Consider the following 21,094-nt stretch of genomic DNA (forward strand, 5'->3'; position numbering starts at 1 on the left):
GTTGTAATTTTGTGGTCTTTTGGATAGATGCTTATTATCTTGACTTTGTTATTATCTCTCTTTTTAATTTTATTTTGTTGGTTTAGCATGTTGACTGGTCTGGTACTATTAATTAAAGTTGAGATGAACGAACTAATGGATCAATTAGTGTAAATCTTTGACATTCAAAACGCGCAACTCTCTCGTCCGAGTCTTCTCTCGTCTGTCTGTCTCTCTCTCTTGCCGTCTGCTTTGCGCTTTTTTCTTCTCTTTATCAGGCTTTCCCACTCCTCTCTCTTCACACATGCCTTTCCCTCCTCCTTCACCCACCTCCTTGTTCTTTCTCCACCCAACTCGACAATGAATTTTCAACAAAACCAACATCTCTAAGCCTCAGAATTCAAGCTACGAATTTTTTTAAATCTGGGATTTGTCCCAGAACAGCTTCTTTTGCTGTTGGGTCCAATCAGATCTTGTAGCTTCAGTTTTCTCGCCTATCAAAATTGAATCTTTGGGTTGTTTTCAATCTCAATCAATTTTGTAAAAGTAGCGTTAAAGGCTCCTGCTTTGTTGGGCAATTTCAATGGATCTTGGGAAAACGACAAGAGGGGCTGTATTGGGTCGTATACTGGTTCTTTTCACATTGGTTCTGGATGCGTCAGGTGACTTTGTGTTCCCTGTGCACCATAAGTTCAAGGGCCAGCGGTCTTTGAGTGCATTGAAAGCCCATGATGCTCGCCGCCATGGTAGAATTCTAGCCTCTGCAGGCTCAGGCTCTACTTCTGCTGTGGATCTGGAAATAGGCGGCAATGGCCATCCTTCTGACACTGGCCTCTACTTTGCCAAACTTGGGATTGGCTCACCTTCAAAGGACTATTTTGTCCAGGTCGATACAGGAAGTGACATTTTATGGGTCAATTGTATTGGCTGCACAAACTGTCCCAAGAAAAGTGATATTGGTGTGAAGCTCACATTGTATGATCCAAAGAGCTCTTCAACGTCACAAACTGTTACTTGTGATCAAGACTTTTGCACAGACAAATACAGTGGTCAGCTCCCTGGTTGCAGGCCAACCTTGCTCTGCGAATATGATGTGACTTATGGAGATGGAAGCGCAACAGCTGGTTACTTTGTGAAGGACAATATTGAATTTGATGAAAGAACAAATGGAAGTATGGTATTTGGTTGTGGAGATAAACAATCTGGGCAGCTAGGTAAGTCTTCTGAAGCACTTGATGGGATACTTGGTTTTGGGCAGGCAAATTCATCTGTGATTTCGCAGCTGGCTGCATCTGGAAAGGTCAGAAAACAATTTGCACATTGCCTGGACAATGTAAACGGAGGTGGGATTTTTGCCATTGGGGAAGTGGTGCAGCCAAAAGTGAAGAATACAACTCCATTGGTGCCAAGGCAGGCACATTACAATGTTGCGATGGAGGCAGTTGAGGTGGGTGGCAATGTGGTAGAACAACTTCCCACAGGTATATTTGACACTGGAGACAAGGAAGGGACAATAATTGACAGTGGTACAACCTTGGCTTATCTTCCAGAGGAGGTTTATCAACCAGTCATGAGCAAGATCTTTGCAAGTCAGCCTGACTTGAAATTACATACAGTTGATGAGCAGTTCAAATGTTTCCAGTATTCCAAGAGTGTCGATGATGGATTTCCAGTGGTGAAGTTCCATTTCAAGAATTCGGCTTCAATGACGGTGTATCCTCATGACTATTTGTTCCAGTTGAAGGATGATGTTTGGTGCTCTGGTTGGCAGAGCAGTGGGATGAAATCCGGAAATGGAGATTCCCTGACCCTTCTGGGAGATTTGGTGCTTTCAAATAAGCTAGTCATTTATGATCTTGAGAATCAGGAAATTGGGTGGTTGGATTACAACTGCTCTTCAAGCATCAAAGTGAGAGATGAGAAGTCAGGGGGAATTGTCACTATTGGTGCCCACAATCTTTCTTCAGCTTCCACTTTAACAATTGGAAGATTATTGAAATTCTTGTTATTAATAAGTTCTGTGCTGCTGCAAATATCTTCTTTGTATTAGATTTACTTCAACAAGTGGCCAGCATTCATTTTGATGCTCCAAAATTTATCAATGAAATTGTGTGATTCATTTCCATTTATTAGATTATTGACATTTTCTTTTCAATGGCAAAAATAAATAAAAAATCAAAACAGGTTTCATTAAGCTGTGTTTGTGAAGCCAAAGGCCAACTAATTTTTGTAATTTATTCGGTTCTATTTTTCGGATTTGGACTTTTTATCAGGGCTTGTGTGCATTTGTTGACTTCTATACTAACTGCAGAGGTAAGTAGATGAGTGTGAGGGAGGGATTAGAAATTAATTTGGGATAGGCGAGGTACAGGCATTGGTAATCTGCAGCAAAAAGGGGGTTATAGGGCAAACTGTCTGCTCAATTGCACCAATTTTCAAGACATCAAAACAGAGTTGTAGAGCAATCTGAGGGTGAGGTTTGCTGCTGACTGTCAATTTAGTACATTTTACAAATGCTTGTGGTCTTTGTTTATTGGTTAGAAATAAACTGCCACCGCAGGAAAAAGGAGATAGAAAAAAAAAGGGGATTGAATTTTGCTCTATATCAAGAAAACAGTAAGTTTTACAACTTCAACACGGGGAGAAGGCACAAACCAGGGAATTGAATTTTTCTTTTTCTCAATCAAAACAGTAAGTACTACAACTTTCAATTACAAGCCAACAGAGACATCAACATCCTTTCGAATAACAAAGCCTAAAAAACTAATAGTTATTTCTAAACCTAGAAATAATCTTTCTCCTCACTTTTCTCTCTCTTTCTTTCCATTTTGTTTTTCTACATGGAAGATGTTTAAAAAGCTCAGTTCGCTATAGCCTTTGCTTCACCCGCCTGCCATTGATGTCACTACCATCAAGAATAGCTTCATTCCCATGCCTGCATAGAGATACAGAATGTTCACTAACTCTAGCTACATATTCCAAGAGTTCAGTCAAAACAGACGGGCAGCTTTCCTTCAAGTGTTTGTAACCATCCGTTTGCATCACACCTGCAAAACAAAAATAAAAGAATTAAGAATTACTTACATAACATTCGCATTTATTTATATTCAGGAATCACAAATCAAACAAAGACCAATGCATCAGAAGAACTAGAAAAAAAAAAAAAATTAACAAGAGATACTGTACATAACATAGAAGAATGGAAGATGAGAATTCATGCGGGAATTCATGCGGCCAGTAATTAAACCAAGTCTAGAAGATTTTCCAAGTAAAAAACAAGATCCCAAATACCCTAGTTGTTTTCAATTGTAAACCACATATCACTATACAGAGTGGGTTGTTTTCTTGCTATCTCAGCCAATTTTGACAACCCTTTTCAAAGGCTTATGTATCCATAAGTAAAATGGCCGATGATAGAAGTATAATCAAGTACCAAATGACCTTCCAAAGGGCCAAGAGGAAGTACTACTCTCATGATAGGTAAAGCCTAACATGACAGGTTATGAAACATGGATCCTTAGTTTTATGACCTTGAGGCCTACAGTTTAAACTAACCATCTGGACTAACATGAGACATATTAATTCATATAACCGTCAATGGAAAAAAGGACACATATTACAACCGAAAACAAATTAAAAACTTCAAATGGAATAAGAAAGACAAGTCAAAGATCATTGTAGCCATTAATTTCTCCAATCTTGATTACAATTCTACCACAGTTTTTAGAGTCATCCACACATAACCAAATCATCATGCATAATCATCATCAACAATCTCATTTGGGGCCTAGATGATGACAGTTTTCTTTTTCAAATTACACAGCATTGTAAAACAAAGCTTGATAGAGAAAAGAGTTACCTGATAGATTTCCAGGTGTTGCAACGAATCTGAGACACACAACTTTCAGCTGGAAGCAGTGATGTTGTTCTGCCAATGCTAATGTCGTTGCCACTGTGTTTATCGCAAAATCTTTGCAGAGATTTGCCTCACATAACAACCGAAGTCTATCTAAGCCATACCGATCTGCTGCTGCAAGCAGATGCTGTGCCATCAAAGTGGAAGACCCGTTGGAGTTTATTCCAGTAAGCTCTTCTATGTCGGGCAGAGAGTCCCAGTATATGAAATGAAGTAAAGCCTGCACAAGGACAAAATGAATGAGTGGAAAAACAGTTGAATAGTGAGAACGACGCCAATAATATCGATGGAAACAATTCCTAGGTGGATGGTTATAATTAACTAATTCTACAGTTTCACATGATAGCACAAGAAACAATAGAATTAGAGCAGAAACCGCATAGCCAACCTAGCTTACATTTATAATGAAAGGGAATAAGCACTATGCAGAAAGCATAATAATACAACCCAAATTGGGAGTTCTCCATGAAAACTGAAACTTATTACTTCACACTAGGCCATGTTTTACCACTTACAACCATTCTGCACAAGCAACAAAGCAAAAATAAAAAATCATCCTAGAATGACATTTGATCACTAACATCTGGCAGGATTGGCAGCAAAAGCACAGAAAGCATGAGATCATACTCCTGGATGACAATGTCTATGCAACATGTCTGACAAACTGACACAATTGCAAACAAGTATGGTAACCAATTTAATATCTAAAGTACAAACATTGATCAGCATTAGTTAAACAAATGTATAACATAATCAACCAAAGAAAAAGAAGAAATGCATCAAACCTTAAAGACTGGAGCCTCTATGTCCTCAACGTTTATGCACCGAGTGTTCTGATCCTTCATAGGACCAAATAGTTGGGCCCTGAATACAGGTGATCGAGCTGCTAGTACCAACTTGTGAGCAGCAAAAATTTCGCCGTCAATTTCGAAATTTACATCAGTTCCCTTTCCACTTTCCAGTAGCCGCCCAAACTGATGGCCCATGCTGGATGGTGGTACTGGTATGGAGTATATTTTTGGCCCCTCCGTGTGTGACTTCACAACACCAACCATACAGTTCACTGACAAGCAGTCGTCTTTAAGGTAGTCTGATGTCTCCAGAGAAGTTCTTTTGAAGAAACGCTTGTAACCCCTGCAGCATCCCAAGAATCCATTAAACTCTTCCCATATGCAAACTAGTGACAACAATGGATATGTACAGGATACAAGGCTGAAACCAAGCTAGACCCCAAGAAAATCACACAACATGATTGAGGATAATGGACTGCATGGAAAACATCGATGCCTTGTCATATTTAAATGACATGAAATTTCTATATAATCACTCCAAGGCATGCATCAAAAGAAGTAATCAACTAAACTCCCTGGCAGACACTTTTAAAACATCAAATGGAACATTGACAGGTTAACAAGATCAACAATGAATTTATTCTCTCACTGCCCGATGTTACATATTGCCTTTAACTTTCCTACTTGTATCCACATAGAAAAGCCGTTACATTTATATAAATATCATACACATGTTCGAATCAGGTTCAGCATAGAGATTTAAAGGTTTGCAGGTTGCAAGATTAGCGAAAAAGCCAAAAACAACAAGCAATCAAGACCTTTCCAAATTGCAGAAAATTTTCAATCCCGAACCCACTGATTGCTTCACATTTCCTAATTACATTAACAGATTTTCAAGATTTTTTAAACCTAACTTTAATACCCTTCTTCTGGATCTGTTATATGTAAACATTGCACCTAAACAAAAACAGATCAAAAAATAAAAGCATGCTTCTTTTTGAAAATGGAAAACCCAAGTTACCAACTTTTACAAACTCATAAACTTTCATAAAAACACAAGGCAAGGAAACCAAGATTCCCACAAAGACAAAATCAAGAACTGGAAATTTGCCAACCCACCACATACTACCGCGATACTTGAGCGTGTAGGGCCCGCTATCCAAGGTCCTCCCGAAATGGCTATGCACTTTGTGCCTCTCATTCCCACTCTGATCCAAAAGGGTCAATTCGAAGAGAGCTCTCACATCGGTTCCTTCGCTCGCGAGCGCGATGAAGAGCGAGACGTACGCGGCATTGTCCTCGACGCTCTTGCCGTCTGGGTAAAAATAGATGGCCCACGAATACCCGCCCACATTAAACGTATCGGACGCTATGTACTTCCCAATCCCAATCCCTTTGGACAAAGAATAACCCGTGATCTTGAAATGGTGGGTCCCGTTGACGGTCTCGGTGATCGACGTCGATGTGGTTGTCGGGGGCGACGAAGAGGCCGGGCAAGATGAAGAAGACGAGGGCCTGGAGGTTTCTCTGAAAACCTTACCCATACCCGGCGACAAAATTGAATTACTCGGGGCTTTAATTTTCTGGGATTGAATTTGGGATCTAGGGTTTAATCGGAAATGTGGAATTTGGATAAAATTGGATGCGAAATGAAGAACCTTGGACTTGCGAAACAAGATTCTTCTTTTCCTGAATATTTTCTCGGGAAAGTGACTGTATTGCGAGAGAATCTAGGGTTTCCTTCGGGAAAGTTATGTTGTTCTCGAAGGTGAGTTTCCAGAGCTTTGAGTTCTCACAATCAGAGAAAGAAGAGAGAAGAGAGAGAGAGAAAGAAAGAAATGGTAACATGACGACTTGTGATTGTACTTTTATAGTTGTTTTTTCCCGACAGTGAAATTATTGGTGATGAAGCAGAAGCGCACTTGCCGACCTTTAAAACTCGACCAACTCGCTCTCCCATTGGGCCACGTATGCATCCGCCTCTATAGAGACACAAGGCCATTCTAGTCATTCGGATACGCAATTTAATCCTCGCGCAGATTACTTCTCTATTTAGAAATGTTCCATATTTAGTATCCATATTAATTGGGAGTGAGATTGATAAACAAGATAAACCCATGTTTAAATTTGTTACACGATTTGAGAAAGAAATACATTAAAATAAAAATAAAATAGTTTTTTTTTTTGTTGGTCAATTTAAATAGAGCCTTTCACATATAAACTAATGATAATTTTACAATCTAACAAAAAATATTCATTCAAGATCAATACTTTAGAAAATATCGTCAATAAGGTCTAATATAGTGGAAAATAATATTGATTTGTAAACTAGTAGTCTTAGATTCTTACTCTCATATCACATTGGTAGTGTGTGTAAGTGAGAAAAACTTCCAGCCCTTGCTGTTTAAACTATTTCATACCTTGCATTTTAAACTATCGTTTATATTAAAAAATAAATAAATAAATGCATCATGTTGTATAATAATAACACAATAAAAACTAATTTAAAATTTAAAAAAAAAACAAGTAACTAGTGGATGGTTTTTTCTTGGGTTAGACTTCCCAAGTGTTTTTTTATAAAATATAGTAGTTGTCATATATTTTATTTTCTATTTTATTATTTTAAATAAACAAAAAAATTGGGAGAAGTCGCAAAACATATTTTTGTTTTTATTTATGCATATAAAAATCTGTAATTTGCTTTTCAGGAGAAAAGTCAACAAAACATGGGATTAAATAGCCGTTGGCTTGTTGCTCAAGTTGTGCGAGATGAGACGCGCCAATTGGCGATGTGCGCGAGCCAGCTTGCACGGGTGACGAGCTGACCACCTGCTGCGGGGATAACTAGTCTACACAGACGACCACACTACTTACTTGTGAGATTAAATGCCACAATGCCAGGTGTGAACCTGATAGATTTCGTATTATCATCTTCCAAATAAAAGAAAATATAAATTACAATTTAAAAAAAATAAAATAAAACAATAATAAAATTGGTTGCATGCTGTCTGGCACATTATTATTCTTGTCGTTGATGCATGTGAGGTTTCAAACGTATCAATGACTAAATCAGTCTATATAAGCAGGTGATTGATCGTAACATATTTTCAAAGAAAAGCTTCTAAAACAACGGATATTTCTATTTTATTTTTGTATTCTCCTCCTTTTGAACATTACTTGTGAGATATATGAATTATTCACTACGTGATACGACTATTGACCAAAGAAGGAAGAATAACAAGTAGATAGTGCATTTATAAATGTAATAAAATACATGTGACAGAGGTTGTTGCAGCCCATTCAATCTCGGTTATAAGCATTTTGACTTCCAAAATGATATTAGGTTTTGTGGTAGCTTTGCTCTGTTTGGTGGTCATATTTATTTCTCTAATTTTAAAAGAATATTTATTTATCTTTTTATTTTATATACTTTTCCAGCCAGCTAGCTCTCATTATTAAAATAAAGAGAATCGAACAAGGGATTGCCTTGCTTTAAAGGCAGCAAACGCGACTAGTATGAACAAATATTTTTATCATTTTGGTGTTATGGTTGAGTTATTGAATGCTTAAGTGATTGATTTGTATTTAAGAAGACAATCAATGCCATGATTTGGATTTAATACTCACATGTTGCACTTGTTAAGAGACTGAAAAAACATTCAGGTGTGCCAAACGAAGCATGAAGTTTGGCACCATTATAATGAGTTTTTCTTATTTTAAAAAGAAAATGTACATCTTTTTTTATAGACTATTTTCATAATTCTATTCAACAATCAGAATAGATGTTAAGACTCGAATCCAGGATCTTGTCTAGAGGAGTAATTACTTTAAACAACTATACTAGTAGATATTTTACAGACTATTTTTATTTTAAGTCGAGTCATTCATGCAAAAAATTATTTGATCACCTAAAATAAAATGTGCAATAAACACAATTCGTTGAATAAAACTGAAAATTTTAACCTACGCATTTCACAATAATTAAAGCACCCTCAAAACGAGAATGAATTTAAAGTGAATTTCGAACTGTGCAAGCTAGAAGATGAATTTTATTTTTCCGATAACATCTGTGGGATTTTTATTTTCATTTTTGGTATGTCACAATCCAAACCCTCAAATAAATCTAGAGGTTTCCATTGTGGGGTCAATTTCCATGCAAAGATTTTTTCCCCCCAATTCTGTTTCAGTACGGACTCATCACACCCTAGCCAAATCAAACAATATAAACGTAGATCAACAAGGGCCCACAATCTCAGTGGTATGCAAAATCGACGGCCAAGATGCCACAACCAGAAACTAAAGAAATATAATGTATGGTGCACAAAGTTACACGGGCAGAAAACCCAATATTCAGGAGAGTCCAAGGTGGAAGAAAACAGACACTTTTTGTCTGACGTGAGAAATCCAACCTGGATTCTCAGATCAGAAATTTGTCGATCAAACAACTGGATGACATAAAATCCGACTTTGTTATTTCCGATTTTTATTATGTGTGGCTGCAGCTCAAAATGAAAAAGACCAAACTGTGAAAAATCTTGGATTTTGAGGTCCCGGGATGGATCAGGTTATGGTGGTGTGAAGAAGAGGCACGACGCACCAAAAAGGAAAGAAATTTGGTTTCTGAAACTGGGTATCTCTCGGCCATGGCAGATAAGCTTTGTTTGATGGCTTCTCATGGCTACCCTCACGGCCTTGTTTTACAGCAAGAGCAGGGCATGGGTATTATCAAGGTAAAGCAAAGGTTTTCTAGCTTAGCTTATTTGTTTTCATTGGTTTGGTATTTGGTTTGCAGATGAGATTTTTGTATTTGCATTCGAATTTGACTCATTTGGGTTTGATTTTCATGTCTGATTGTTATTTGGGTTGCTTTAATATTAATCAAATTCGGTTCCATGAGTTTGTCTTGCATGTTTAGCTCTATCTGGGGCTTCAGTTTTTCTTGTTTTGATTTATTGTTCTGAATGGAATTGAAGTTCTAGCCGATATATTTTCCTTTTTTCTTTTAAAGCTGTTGCTGAAAAGATTTTATATTTTCCTTTGATTAACGCAGGATTTTCAACCCCTTCTGCCGAGTTATGGAGCAAAGCAGGAAATCACAAAACTGGGATCTTTGAAATTGATGCCGCAGCAAGGTGAGGAGCCATGGAAACTCGCTAGTGGATTGCCAGAGGCTAACTGGTTTGCCAAGACCGAAAGGCCTGTACTCACTGACATGCAAAGTATGCACCTCAATAGTTCATTGTTGTATGCAGCTATTGTTTGAAAATCTATGAGTTATAGCCATAACCAAATTATATTGATTTCATTGCCGTTTGTCCCAAAGAATTTATTTAAATTTTGTCCATCTTGCTCTATTGTGGTTACAAATAAAATTAGATTTAGATGGTCTGAGTGGTGCTACAATAAATTAGATTTATTCTTCTCCATTTCCAGCAGAACTTTCTTTAAATGATGATCTCATGCATCCTAAAATAAATTAGAACAACTTAACTTGGCAATAATGACATATCAAATTAATGCGGTTATGTCCTTATCGCATATGTTATAATGAAATGTAATTTCTTTGCAATATGTTGAATTATCTCTTTTTCCTGCTGATTACAGATGTTCATCCAGACTCAGTGCTGTTCAGTATTGGAATTGCTGAACACTTCATAAGACGTGAAAAAATGTTGCAGTTCCTCAAGTCTGGAGAAACTGAAGCAGAGAAAGGCGGACTAGATATAACCGTACTATATAACTTGATGGGGTTACATGAAATGAGCCAACAAGCATTCATTCCTTCTCTTATCTACCCAAGTAGTGAGTTTAATACCCAGAAGCCTCTCTTGGACTTTGTGGGAGGTCTTGCCTGGAGTTCCAAAATTACAGTTCAGCCAGATGGTCGAGTCTTATTTACAGGTACAGGGACTGAGATGGAGCATCTCCTTTCAGTTGTTGCTGAGTTTTACTCATTGAGAAACTCAGTTTGTTGGAAAAAGCAGTCTGTGCTGGTTCCGCACTTCAATAGGTATGCACGGACAATTATACCTTTTTTTAATTTAAATTTGACATCTTTTTTTTTTTTTTACAGGATCAAATACTTATCTAGTCCTCAGAATGAATATTTTCTAACCATGTTTGAATACACATGCATGAATATATTTCTTTCAACAGTATGGAATCAGTAGATCTTGTGGACCGAGTTTTTTTTTTTGGTCGAAAGAAAAACTGTGTTTAGAATGAATATTTCCTTAATAATCCTTGCTTAGAAAAGTACTTTTCATTTTGATGAATATTCTTTATACTTTCCAACTGTCTATATTTTAAATGTTCTCCATGCCTATAAAACATGACCTCACAATAACTTTATGAATCAGGGTGGAGAGCAGGGAAGCAGGAGCTAATATTGATGGAACTTTTTTGAAGATGCAAGTGACTACCCTTGCTCCTTTAAAGAGGTATTGACATGAACATGTTTTTATTATTCTTTTTCCCTTTTACCCTTTCTCTTTCAATTTCTTTGTACCTGTTTAAGGGATATCAGTTTCAAGATTAAACTAAATTGTTTTGCTGTAATTGATATTATTGGTGTCACACTGGTATGCCTGTTCTTCCACCAAATCTTGGATCAAAGCATGCTTCATATTAACTTTTTGTCTGTTATCTACTTAACAGTCCGGAAAAAGTCAAAAAAAAGGCAACACAAAAGCAGAAGAGTGGGAAAAGAGTAGGCAAAGATAGAGATCTCTACAAGAGGAACTATTTCCACGCCTGTGAGAGCCTTCTATCTTTAATGATTAACAGAAGGCAGCATGGGAAATCAGCAATTCTCTCACTTCAAAGATCTGGCCCTGAGGTTCCAGAGCTCCTCACCCAGTTTTCTGCTAGTATCGCTGGAACTGGCTTAGCTCTCCTATTCTCTGTCCTCTGTAAAGTAGGTTGTGGGAGGGGGCCCTTTTGTGCGTCCAAACTCTTGAATACTGGAGTTGCAATTGGGTTAGTTTGGCTCTCTTGGGCAGTGAACAAGCTGAGGGACACAATTATTCATATCAGCAAGAATTCAAAGAAGTTGGATCTAAAAGAAGAGGAAATAATGGAAAGGGTAGAGGGAAGCGTGAAAGAGATTTACTTTAGAGCTGCAACACTGATGGCAGTGGCCGTGTTGAGGCTTGCTTGAGCATGAAATGAGAAGAAGAAGATACACAGATGGTTTGAGGAACATTTGACTAGAGCGTTGAACAAGAGAATATCTGTACATATGGTGACCAAGTTGGGTGATCGGCAGAGAGGTGAAGCTTGTTGGACATGAGGTGAAGAACCCATCTTTGAAAGAAAAGTGGAAATCTGATTTCAGTTGCCGTGAACTGGAGCTCTCGTCATCCGAGCTCTGGATAATGATGAGTCAGCTGGTAGTAGTAGTAGTAGTAGTCATGTAGAATGTGAATTGATAGAAGGGTGACTTGGTGGTAGTCTGTAGTACTAAACAATTTTGTGCATGAAACTGTCTCTCTTCCCCTCTATTTTCTTATAATCTCGATGGCTGTTCAAATAACTTTTTCATTCGTTATAGAATAAATGTTTTAATAATAGCTGTTATTGGAACTCAAATAGCGTTGGAATCGTGCTTTCCATTTTTCCCTCTTTTCTGCCAGGTCAATTGGCTCTTTATGTTATCTTTGTTTGATTATTTTCTATTTGGACACTTTTTTTGGGGTAAAAGGGCAAAATCTTTTATTTTTACTATTACCTTTTTTCGCAACTAGCAAGCATGCAAACTAAAAAGGAACAAAGAGAACATACAAGGAAGAATTAGGCTTTCAACAAGTGAAACAGATTGGCAATGACGGCCACCGGAAGGAAAAAAAATAATGTCACATTGTACATGGTAAAGAATATAAATTACTTGAACGAACTGACACTGATCGCATTATTGACAGCCTTGGTAAAAACTATGGGATGAAAACGTGCCAAATTTCCTTCTTAATTTACTCTGTTCTTTTCCTAACACAGATGATCTCATCGAAAATACCTAAAACAAACTCAAGCAACGCGGATTATGTAACCAATTACCACACGTCAGTTTTTTCTAAGTGGAGTTCTTTTGGTTCCCCACCCCTTTTTCCACTAATGTGCATACAGAAAGAGATTCAAGGATCCACCCGGAAAATCTCATCTCAGAGTACTTTAGAAACAACTCCTGCACCAACCGTTCTACCTCCTTCCCTCAAGGCAAATCTTTGTCCTGCCACATGATCGTAGGGAAGTTTTAGCTTTCAAAACTTCAATTAAAAGGAATAGGGAAACAGAAACAGTGAAACTCTGGAAATAACAACCACGTCAAATTAACACACAGACAAGCAGATTATTTAGCTTTCAGCAGCAGAGATGATGTGAACAAACCTGCTTCAAGAGGAACCGGTTGAATCAGCTCAAAAACTGCAGTAACATTGTCCCCAGGCATAACCATCTTAACATCTTCAGGCAATTCTACCTTTCCAGTGATATCTGCAGTCCTCATATAAAACTGAGGCCTGTAGTTTGAGAAAAAGGCAGTATGGCGTCCACCTTCATCCTTTGTGAGGACATATATCTCTGCTTCAAACCTCTTGTGTGTCTTCACTGTTCCTGGCTTAGCAATTACCTATGCAATAGGAACAAACAAGTGCAGCCGAGCCATCCAACATTTACAACAGTCAGTGCTGAAACAGAGTTTAGTTGCCCGAACAATTGAAAGAAACTTAGCGCATCAAATAAAAAATAACCAATAAAAGGATCATTTTCACAAGGTATAAACTCACTAGGTAATATCAAGTTCAATATCTTTTCTTAAAATAATTTCCACAGGTAATTTTTCTGCTGCAATTGAAACCACACACCTGTCCTCGTTGGATATCCTCCCTCTTTAGACCTCGAAGAAGAAGACCAACATTATCACCAGCCTAGTCAAGTGAACAAACCCATCATGAGATATATTTTGTGCGGTAAAAAAGCCTTGGTATATTGAAGAGTGTTTAGAATCAGTCACTTACTTCACCATGATCCAAGATTTTCTTGAACATCTCAACACCGGTCACCACCGTTTTCAAAGGAGCACCCTGACAAAGAACACAAACTAAGGATTAGCCCTTCTTAGAGTGGTATTTTATCCTTAAGCTATCAAAACTAATTCAAAGATCAATGCCGCCTAAATTAAAGGTCCACCTTAGGCCAATGCCAACTCAAAGAATGAGTTGCATAGCAAATCATTTGCTAAAGCAATAAAAGGGAAATAAATGCACAAGAAAGCTTTGCAGCACCAAACAATATAAAAACTTGTGTTAGACCTGATGCAACCCCAGAATCTCAACTTCCTCACCAACTTTAATGGTCCCTTGTTCAACACGACCAGTGGCAACAGTTCCACGACCCTTCAAAACACAAAAGAAATTGATAATGTGAAGTGACCGCTAAAAATGAAACTACCTACTACAAAAAACCACGCACAAAAGAAAAAGGAAATCAAATAAAAATAAGGATCAGAACAGTGTAAGGCATTAGAAATGTGAAACACAAGAATATGGGCAATTCAATAAATCACATCAATTTTATAATCGTACTACTTTATAATTAAAATAATAGTTTCATGATCAAAACAGTAGTAATAGTAAAAGCAGCAGCAATGATATTACGAGAGCAATGTACCCAGATGTTATGAACAAAATTAAAGGCCAACTTTAAGACAATCCTTGTAACAAATGTCAATGCCCTAAAGGGATTAAGATTTAGGAATGTCTACACGAGTATAGCTAAATGCATGCCCAACTTACCTGGATTGAGAAAACATCTTCAATTGGCATCAGGAAAGGTTTGTCAAGCTGGCGTACAGGGTCAGGAATGTATTCATCCACAGAATCCATAAGTTTTAGAATTGCCTTTTTGCCAATCTCTTCATTTGTGCCTTGTAAAGCCGACAGAGCCGAACCCCGGACGATAGGGATTTCATCCCCAGGGAACTTGTAGAAGCTAAGAAGCTCTGCCAGAAACATAAGACAAATTAAAAAACTTCAATTGAATATAAAGCCGTCTGCTAATAAAGTGATCTCCAAAATCTACGAACCACGGAGCTCCATTTCCACAAGCTCCAACAACTCTGGATCATCAACAGCATCGACTTTATTGAGAAAACACACAAGTGATGGCACACCGACCTGTGTAATACACCCAACAAAAAAGTATACATATACATCAATGTGCACACAAATACACGAGAAAAAGCACATAAGTTTGATTTTCTTTGCAATCTGGTGACCACAAAAATACCCACCTGTCGAGCCAGCAGAATGTGCTCCTTAGTTTGTGGCATAGGCCCATCAGGAGCAGAAACAACCAGAATGCCCCCATCCATTTGGGCAGCTCCAGTAATCATGTTCTGTGTGTTAATCATACTTGTTAGAAGAATTCATGTATGCAAATATTGTTCCCTTAAATTCAAAGCTTACTTTGACATAATCTGCGTGTCCTGGGCAGTCCACATGTGCATAGTGTCGCTTGACAGTCTCATACTCTACATGAGCCTTCAAAATCACGGCAAACCCAAGTTAGGTTGGAATAATACTTTGAGAAGATGAGTCAATAACCCAATTGAAGCTTACACTATTCCACAAATACCAAAATGCCAAGATGATAATTAAGAAAAACATACTAACCGTTGCAATTGTAATTCCTCTTTTTTTCTCTTCAGGGGCCTTATCAATTTCATCAAAGGCTATAGCCTTAGCTTTTCCTTCTTCTGCTAGTACCTGAGGAAAATATAAAACATTACGATTATGGAAAATTCTCTCTTTTTTTGTTGACAACTCTTTCATATGTACCGGGCCTCATTTCATGAAAAGGAGAGGTATTATAGGTTGGAAAAGCTGCTCTCTTTAGCAACTTCTTTTCAGGTTCTTACTTAAGAAGGAAATACAGACAAACATAGAGTCCAGAAACATGCATAGAAAAGCAATCACTGCATCAATGACCCACCTTTGTAATTGCGGCAGTCAGAGTGGTTTTTCCATGATCGACATGTCCAATTGTTCCAACATTCACATGAGGTTTTCTGTTGGCCAAACAGCATCAGAGAATGTGATTATAGTTACAAACCAGAAAAATTCCTATCCCATGATATTCAAGTTCGAAAGAGTAAACAAGAAAAGAATGGTGATAAATCCAATTCAGACTAAAATGATAAAGTGGGACAAATTAAACAATACAAAACTCAAGCGTACAAATCTCTCTCTTCTAAAAGTCCCATTTTTTATTATGAAAAATTCCAACTCAAAGTAACAAACACACACAACGGATGAATACTAACGTGCGTGTGAAGGTGGCCATGGATCTCCACCAAGGATTGGGGCTAAAAGATCGGTCATTTCCAAAACTGGATTCAGAGATTGAAGAACCAACTGATCCTCGGGTACACCAATAGATTTGCGAGGAGTAGGGGAGGATGCGCCTGGAGCTAGGGTTTCTGAGAGCGACCGCAGCCATTGGAAATGAGGACGAAGAAGCAGAGAGAAGGATTTGCTTCAGCCTTCACTCAGAGTGTGGCGGAGACTCGGAGTGTGTGTAGTTTGTGGGGTTTTAGGCTTTAAGCCGTTTAGGGCTTTTGGGATTTCTCGAGGGTTTTGCCGACGGGCTTTTGGTAACAAAATAACCACCCGTATCAATCGAACCCGGCCCGTCTTTTATGTAATCGCACGACGACAACGACATGACGGATGACACTTGCTGAAGAATCAAGCCATCCAACGACTTGTCGTACAATGGGATGCTTTCACCTTAATTACAAGTAAACAATTCTTACAAAGTTCATTTTCCAATAATTGGTCATGTAACCAACTCTCTATAAGTCTAGTCTTATGAAAAAGTGTGTAAAGTCTTTGTATAGACTCATTGCACATTTGAAGGTAATTTTGTGTCCTCTCATGTTTATCTTTCATATACTGGTCACGTGATCAGTTATTGTGAGAGGAACGTTGTATACACATTTATATTTAGAATTTTTTTCTATTCATTGCTTGAATTTGTTCTATATTTTGTCACTTCTCTAATCAGATAAGGTCATGGTCCAGTTGTAACTTAGAGGTCGGTGTGTAAGCAAATTTCTTTCTTGAATTAACAGAGCAGAATGCTTAGATGATTGGATCATCTCAAAGTTGAGGCTTGTAGTGGAGGACTAGGTGTCAGAAAGCAAGACAAGTTACCCACAATTTGCCTTATATTTTTTCGGACCCTTGCATTCGTACGCATTTGCATCCCTACGTGGCTATTTCAGCTTACAAGACACCTATATCTTACCAAACTTTTGTTTTCAGGTTCCGGCCTGCCACCTTAAGCACCTATATATATTAAAAATTGTTTCACCTCTATGACCTTAACCATCCATCTTCAATAAAAATCATCCTTCTTAACCATGGCTCTGAAAGTTATTGCCCTTCAATTACTAGCATCATTGGCTGCATTCTTGCCTACAACTATCCCCGCCAATCTCACTTATCCGGCAGTGTTTAACTTCGGCGATTCGAATTCAGACACCGGAGGCCTCAATGCAGGAATTGCTTTTCCTATTAAACGTTTCTGCAATGGCTATTTGATCATTGATTACCTAAGTATATATCTTTGTTCTTACATGTACATGTATATAGATTTGGTTTACATAGACATGTTTGACATGTTACAATTTTACTTTATTTGCATTAATATATGCTGCAGTGAATGAAATGGACCTACCATTTCTGAATCCATACTTGGATTCTGTTGGTGCACCAAGCTTCCAAACAGGATGCAATTTTGCAACTGGAGGGTCTACTGTTCTTCCAGCCAATGCAGCCTTAATAAGCCCCTTCTCCTTTGGAATTCAGGTTGCTCAATTTGGCAGATTCAAGGCAAAAGCTCTTGAGTTACTATCTAAAGGTACTAATTATATAATGTGGTAAGAATTGGCTTGTTGATCATGTGGAATTTACTGATGAGAGTTTTGGTGACTGGTGTGGGATTTAGACAAGAAGCTTCAAAATGTCCTCCCTTTCGAAGATTATTTCAAGCAGGGCCTTTACACATTCGATGTGGGACAGAATGATCTTGATGGTGCATTTTCTTTAAAATCAGAAGACCAAGTAGTTGCTTTAATCCCATCTATTATGACAGAATTCGAGACCGGAATTCAGGTTCTGTCTGTCATTTTTCATACTTCAGAATCTTAACTTGAGACAAATATTAACTTTTGTTTTCTTTTGCAGAAACTATACAATCAGGGGGCTAGGAATTTTTGGATTCACAACACAGGTCCACTGGGATGCCTACCAAGAATTATTGCAACATTTGGGAAAAACCCATCACAGCTTGACCAATTTGGATGCGTTGCTTCCCACAACCGTGCTGCTACTGCTTTCAATGCACAACTACGTGATCTTTGTTTCAAGTTTCAGAGAAAATTCCCAGAAGCCAATGTTACTTACATCAACATCTACAAAATAAAGTTGGACCTCATCACAAACTATGCTCAATATGGTAAGCTAGCTTTCCTAATTAATTAAATTGGGTTTCTCGGATCTCAAGATTAATAATATCCACTAATGTGTTAATTATTGACTTTCAGGATTCAAACAAGGCATAGCAGCATGCTGTGGATACGGTGGTCTGCCATTAAATTTTGATAATCGGATTAATTGTGGAGAAACCAAGAATCTCAATGGGACTTTGGTCACTGCAACACCATGCACTAATCCAGAAGAGTATGTGAATTGGGACGGCAGCCATTATACTCGAGCTGCAAATCAATATGTGTCAACCCAGATATTGACTGGAAATTTCTCAGAGACACTTGACATCTTCCAATATTGAATGCAAATTTTCTCAGAAACAATATAACAAGTCTCAAAAGTCAGCAATGGCAAGCTACATTTCCATTTTCTGAAACTCTGTCTCTATATATCCATGGGCTCTAGTTAGCTTAATGGGATGAATTAATGTGTGAGGAGGCATGACGAAATAATTCTTGGTGTAACGAATATTTATCTTTTCAATATTGAAACTCGTCGAAGTTTAATTCCCTCGTCACTTGTTGATGAAATGAAAATTTGTGTAACATGTAATGTATGATTTATACATTCATTATACATGATCAAGTGCTTGCCTCGTTCTGTTCTTGAAACTTGACACAAAGGGAGGGGTGTTAATGTAGAACAGAACCCAGGTGCTTGCCTAAATGTGAATATATATTTCTTGGTCGTCAAGTTTACTCTTTTATTCCTTTCTTTACCTTGTTTCAACTTTATTTCTTTGATGAGTTTTTTTATTTATAATTTCTTTAAATTCCACTATAATGACTTGTTGTTATGTAAAAGAGCATCAGTTCAATAATAGAAAAGAACGAATTTGTTTCTGTTCATAGAGAGTAGAAGATGCCTAAGGATGGAATACTAAGTTGTTTGGGCGGAGGTGCTCTCTACCTTCTTGGCTGGTTCTGTGACAGGTCCGTTTATGCTTCATCTTTTGAAACTAAATCTAGCTTTATGTTAAGCAGAGCTCAGTAACAATTAAATTAAGTACACATTTTGAAGTTCTGAAGCACCTTTTTCTTCTTCTTTTGTTTGGTACATTTAAGTTCTAAAGTGATTAAATTTCTTGGTGAGTAACTCTTTTTGCGTTTTGGGTTATCAAAGTGATGCAGATAATCTTCAATCGGCCCTTCGGATTAGGAAGTTGAAGGATTTGGGTAGGCTGCAGTGTTTCTTGAAGTACTTGAAATTTCTACGTAAGAATTTTTATCTCATCATTTCACTTTTCAGAGAGACTGTTGAGATATGAACATAGATTGGTGGTCGCAATTCGGGGAAAAGTTTTCTCGGAAACTCCCATCAACTGTGAACTTAGTGGTTTACAAGGTGTAGTTGTGGAGCAAAGGGTATGCAAATCATAACTCTAAACAACTTAAACAAATTTGGATGCTTTCTTTAGTGGTGTTTTATTTTTATTTCTGGTTTTGGGGTGGGGGGGTGTGGTGTTGTAATTGATAATCAACAATCTTGTTGATACCTTTTTATAGGAAGAACAATATTTTCTGAAACGCATCAAGGATGATGAATGGATGAAGGATTATAAATTCACGCCTTCTACCACAAAAGAAGTTCCATGGTATTTGGTGAGAATTTGTTCTCTCTCTCTCTCTCTCTCTCTCTCTCTCTCTCTCTCTCTCTCTCACGCAATTAAGACTATGCACCTATATGGTGTGTTCATTGTTTTGATGGATTGAAGAAATTTTATATCTGCTTCACCAAGCTTGGAGCTGAAATTTGACTCAAAAGGACATGGTGGTTCCTTGATTTTGTTATATCAGGATGATGGGACTTTTCGTGTGAATGTGGTGGGAGCTCGAAGAGCCGGAGGCTTTGAGTACCCAGCTGAAAATGCAGTATTTGAAGGATCAAAGAGAAGCTGGCCCCAGATTGAGACATTAGCTTTTCTCAAAAACCTTCCACTTATAACAAAAGGGAAGAAAGATCACAAGGTTTGCCTTACTTTATTAGCAATCTTTCTATATACAAAACTTCATTGGTTTTCAAGTAATATGATTGCTAATTTGGCTTAGATCCTTGGAGTGAAACGAATTGAGCGGGTACTTCCAGTTGGTACTTCTTTGAGTGTTGTTGGTGAGGTTGTAGTTTCATGAAAATGTCCCATTTTATTTGCACAAAGTTCTTTTGCTAGTGCTTTTGTTGGACATTGAAATGCCCCTTTTATAATTTCTTATTCAGGCTGTGAAAGATGGCAATGGTACCATTTCGATTCGGGAACCATACAGAAGACCATTTTATGTCTCTCCCAAAACCATTGATCAGCTCACTGAAGAGAGTAGGATGTGGGCGAGGTTGGTTCTATGAATCCTTGAATGCATACAAACATGTGTCACTTGTGTGTTTGCGGCGGCGTTCATTCTCTACTCATGTCACTTGTATCTTCCTTCATGTGTGCATTCTCTAAAGTCTAAACTAATAGATGTCCTTATAACCAGGTTGTTGTATGTTGCATCTTTTGGTTTCATTGTGTATGGTGGTGTCCAGATTGCAAAGCATTCTATCTGATTCATCATGGAAACAAAGCTCCATTGAGAAATTGCACAGAAGAAGAAAATGTCGATGATTGGATGATATTTTTAAGAATTTGAAGGCCTTAAATTGTTATTTTGTACTCTCAATCTGACTTTGCTATGTGGGGTGGGCAGTTACACCAATGCCCCTCAACTTTTGCTTATGAATGTAAATTTGCAATTTCTATATATTTTATGGATTACTTCTCCAAATTTGTAAATGATTAAGGGGTGAAACTTTGTAAATCTTTTCACGGGATCTAACTCCTCAAGTGATTATAGAATACTATAGTAGTATGTCAACATGGTACATCT

At 37.7% G+C, this 21,094-nt stretch overlaps 6 protein-coding genes across 9 annotated transcripts; 4 read left to right on the top strand and 2 right to left on the bottom strand.

Moving 5' to 3' along the window:
- Positions 115–2,108, top strand: LOC18766599 (aspartic proteinase-like protein 2). Its single transcript, XM_007200919.2, has one exon. It carries the CDS (start codon positions 563–565, stop codon positions 2,027–2,029), a length of 1,467 nt encoding a protein of 488 aa, XP_007200981.1. The 5' UTR covers positions 115–562; the 3' UTR covers positions 2,030–2,108.
- On the bottom strand, positions 2,625–6,533 carry LOC18767471 (BTB/POZ and MATH domain-containing protein 2). The gene is made up of 4 exons (XM_007200989.2): positions 5,806–6,533; positions 4,681–5,029; positions 3,839–4,115; positions 2,625–3,026 (listed from the first exon to the last, which is right to left on the bottom strand). The coding sequence occupies exons 1-4, from the start codon at positions 6,228–6,230 to the stop codon at positions 2,848–2,850; spliced, it is 1,230 nt and encodes a 409-aa protein (XP_007201051.1). The 5' UTR covers positions 6,231–6,533; the 3' UTR covers positions 2,625–2,847.
- LOC18767539 lies at positions 9,030–12,276 on the top strand. 2 transcript variants are annotated; one of them, XM_007200986.2, is made up of 5 exons: positions 9,030–9,416; positions 9,737–9,905; positions 10,291–10,696; positions 11,046–11,126; positions 11,344–12,276. In XM_007200986.2, exons 1-5 carry the CDS (start codon positions 9,330–9,332, stop codon positions 11,843–11,845), a joined length of 1,245 nt encoding a protein of 414 aa, XP_007201048.1. In that variant the 5' UTR covers positions 9,030–9,329; the 3' UTR covers positions 11,846–12,276. The 2 variants fall into 2 exon arrangements, with proteins under 2 accessions (XP_007201048.1, XP_020425361.1); XM_020569772.1 differs by having other exon boundaries at positions 9,082–9,416; positions 9,737–9,818.
- LOC18767536 (elongation factor Tu, mitochondrial) lies at positions 12,484–16,337 on the bottom strand. The gene is made up of 12 exons (XM_007199797.2): positions 16,004–16,337; positions 15,673–15,748; positions 15,354–15,446; positions 15,147–15,221; positions 14,972–15,076; positions 14,765–14,855; positions 14,475–14,680; positions 13,992–14,075; positions 13,698–13,763; positions 13,545–13,607; positions 13,069–13,309; positions 12,484–12,910 (listed from the first exon to the last, which is right to left on the bottom strand). Exons 1-12 carry the CDS (start codon positions 16,177–16,179, stop codon positions 12,843–12,845), a joined length of 1,344 nt encoding a protein of 447 aa, XP_007199859.1. The 5' UTR covers positions 16,180–16,337; the 3' UTR covers positions 12,484–12,842.
- LOC18768482 (GDSL esterase/lipase At1g54790) lies at positions 17,052–18,833 on the top strand. Its single transcript, XM_020553709.1, has 5 exons — positions 17,052–17,300; positions 17,404–17,604; positions 17,692–17,858; positions 17,931–18,201; positions 18,290–18,833. The coding sequence occupies exons 1-5, from the start codon at positions 17,105–17,107 to the stop codon at positions 18,532–18,534; spliced, it is 1,080 nt and encodes a 359-aa protein (XP_020409298.1). The 5' UTR covers positions 17,052–17,104; the 3' UTR covers positions 18,535–18,833.
- On the top strand, positions 18,961–21,076 carry LOC109946298 (E3 ubiquitin-protein ligase SP1-like). 3 transcript variants are annotated; one of them, XM_020553713.1, is made up of 8 exons: positions 18,961–19,165; positions 19,356–19,408; positions 19,482–19,597; positions 19,739–19,834; positions 20,030–20,200; positions 20,282–20,342; positions 20,448–20,560; positions 20,705–20,785. In XM_020553713.1, the coding sequence occupies exons 1-7, from the start codon at positions 19,095–19,097 to the stop codon at positions 20,525–20,527; spliced, it is 648 nt and encodes a 215-aa protein (XP_020409302.1). In that variant the 5' UTR covers positions 18,961–19,094; the 3' UTR covers positions 20,528–20,560; positions 20,705–20,785. The 3 variants fall into 3 exon arrangements, with proteins under 3 accessions (XP_020409302.1, XP_020409300.1, XP_020409301.1); XM_020553711.1 differs by having other exon boundaries at positions 18,968–19,165; positions 20,282–20,350; positions 20,705–21,076; XM_020553712.1 differs by having other exon boundaries at positions 18,971–19,165; positions 20,282–20,347; positions 20,705–21,076.

Source organism: Prunus persica, chromosome G8 (genome assembly GCF_000346465.2).
Source record: "Prunus persica cultivar Lovell chromosome G8, Prunus_persica_NCBIv2, whole genome shotgun sequence".
In the NCBI taxonomy this organism is placed as follows: Eukaryota; Viridiplantae; Streptophyta; class Magnoliopsida; order Rosales; family Rosaceae; genus Prunus; species Prunus persica.

Excerpts from the sequence above, each read along its gene's own strand:
- LOC18766599 (XM_007200919.2), top strand. The coding sequence starts at position 563 with ATGGATCTTGGGAAAACGACAAGAGGGGCTGTATTGGGTCGTATACTG.
- LOC18767471 (XM_007200989.2), bottom strand. The coding sequence starts at position 6,230 with ATGGGTAAGGTTTTCAGAGAAACCTCCAGGCCCTCGTCTTCTTCATCT. Across the intron at positions 4,116-4,680 it reads TAGAGGCTCCAGTCTTTAAG|GCTTTACTTCATTTCATATA; the intron begins GTTTGATGCATT and ends GTCCTTGTGCAG. Across the intron at positions 3,027-3,838 it reads AACACCTGGAAATCTATCAG|GTGTGATGCAAACGGATGGT; the intron begins GTAACTCTTTTC and ends TTTGTTTTGCAG.
- LOC18767539 (XM_007200986.2), top strand. The coding sequence starts at position 9,330 with ATGGCAGATAAGCTTTGTTTGATGGCTTCTCATGGCTACCCTCACGGC. Across the intron at positions 9,417-9,736 it reads AGGGCATGGGTATTATCAAG|GATTTTCAACCCCTTCTGCC; the intron begins GTAAAGCAAAGG and ends TGATTAACGCAG. Across the intron at positions 9,906-10,290 it reads TGTACTCACTGACATGCAAA|ATGTTCATCCAGACTCAGTG; the intron begins GTATGCACCTCA and ends TGCTGATTACAG.
- LOC18767536 (XM_007199797.2), bottom strand. The coding sequence starts at position 16,179 with ATGGCTGCGGTCGCTCTCAGAAACCCTAGCTCCAGGCGCATCCTCCCC. Across the intron at positions 15,749-16,003 it reads ATGGCCACCTTCACACGCAC|AAAACCTCATGTGAATGTTG; the intron begins GTTAGTATTCAT and ends TTTGGCCAACAG. Across the intron at positions 12,911-13,068 it reads ACCGGTTCCTCTTGAAGCAG|GACAAAGATTTGCCTTGAGG; the intron begins GTTTGTTCACAT and ends ATCATGTGGCAG.
- LOC18768482 (XM_020553709.1), top strand. The coding sequence starts at position 17,105 with ATGGCTCTGAAAGTTATTGCCCTTCAATTACTAGCATCATTGGCTGCA. Across the intron at positions 17,301-17,403 it reads TTTGATCATTGATTACCTAA|TGAATGAAATGGACCTACCA; the intron begins GTATATATCTTT and ends TATATGCTGCAG. Across the intron at positions 17,605-17,691 it reads TCTTGAGTTACTATCTAAAG|ACAAGAAGCTTCAAAATGTC; the intron begins GTACTAATTATA and ends TGTGGGATTTAG.
- LOC109946298 (XM_020553711.1), top strand. The coding sequence starts at position 19,095 with ATGCCTAAGGATGGAATACTAAGTTGTTTGGGCGGAGGTGCTCTCTAC. Across the intron at positions 19,598-19,738 it reads GTGTAGTTGTGGAGCAAAGG|GAAGAACAATATTTTCTGAA; the intron begins GTATGCAAATCA and ends ACCTTTTTATAG. Across the intron at positions 20,201-20,281 it reads AAGGGAAGAAAGATCACAAG|ATCCTTGGAGTGAAACGAAT; the intron begins GTTTGCCTTACT and ends AATTTGGCTTAG.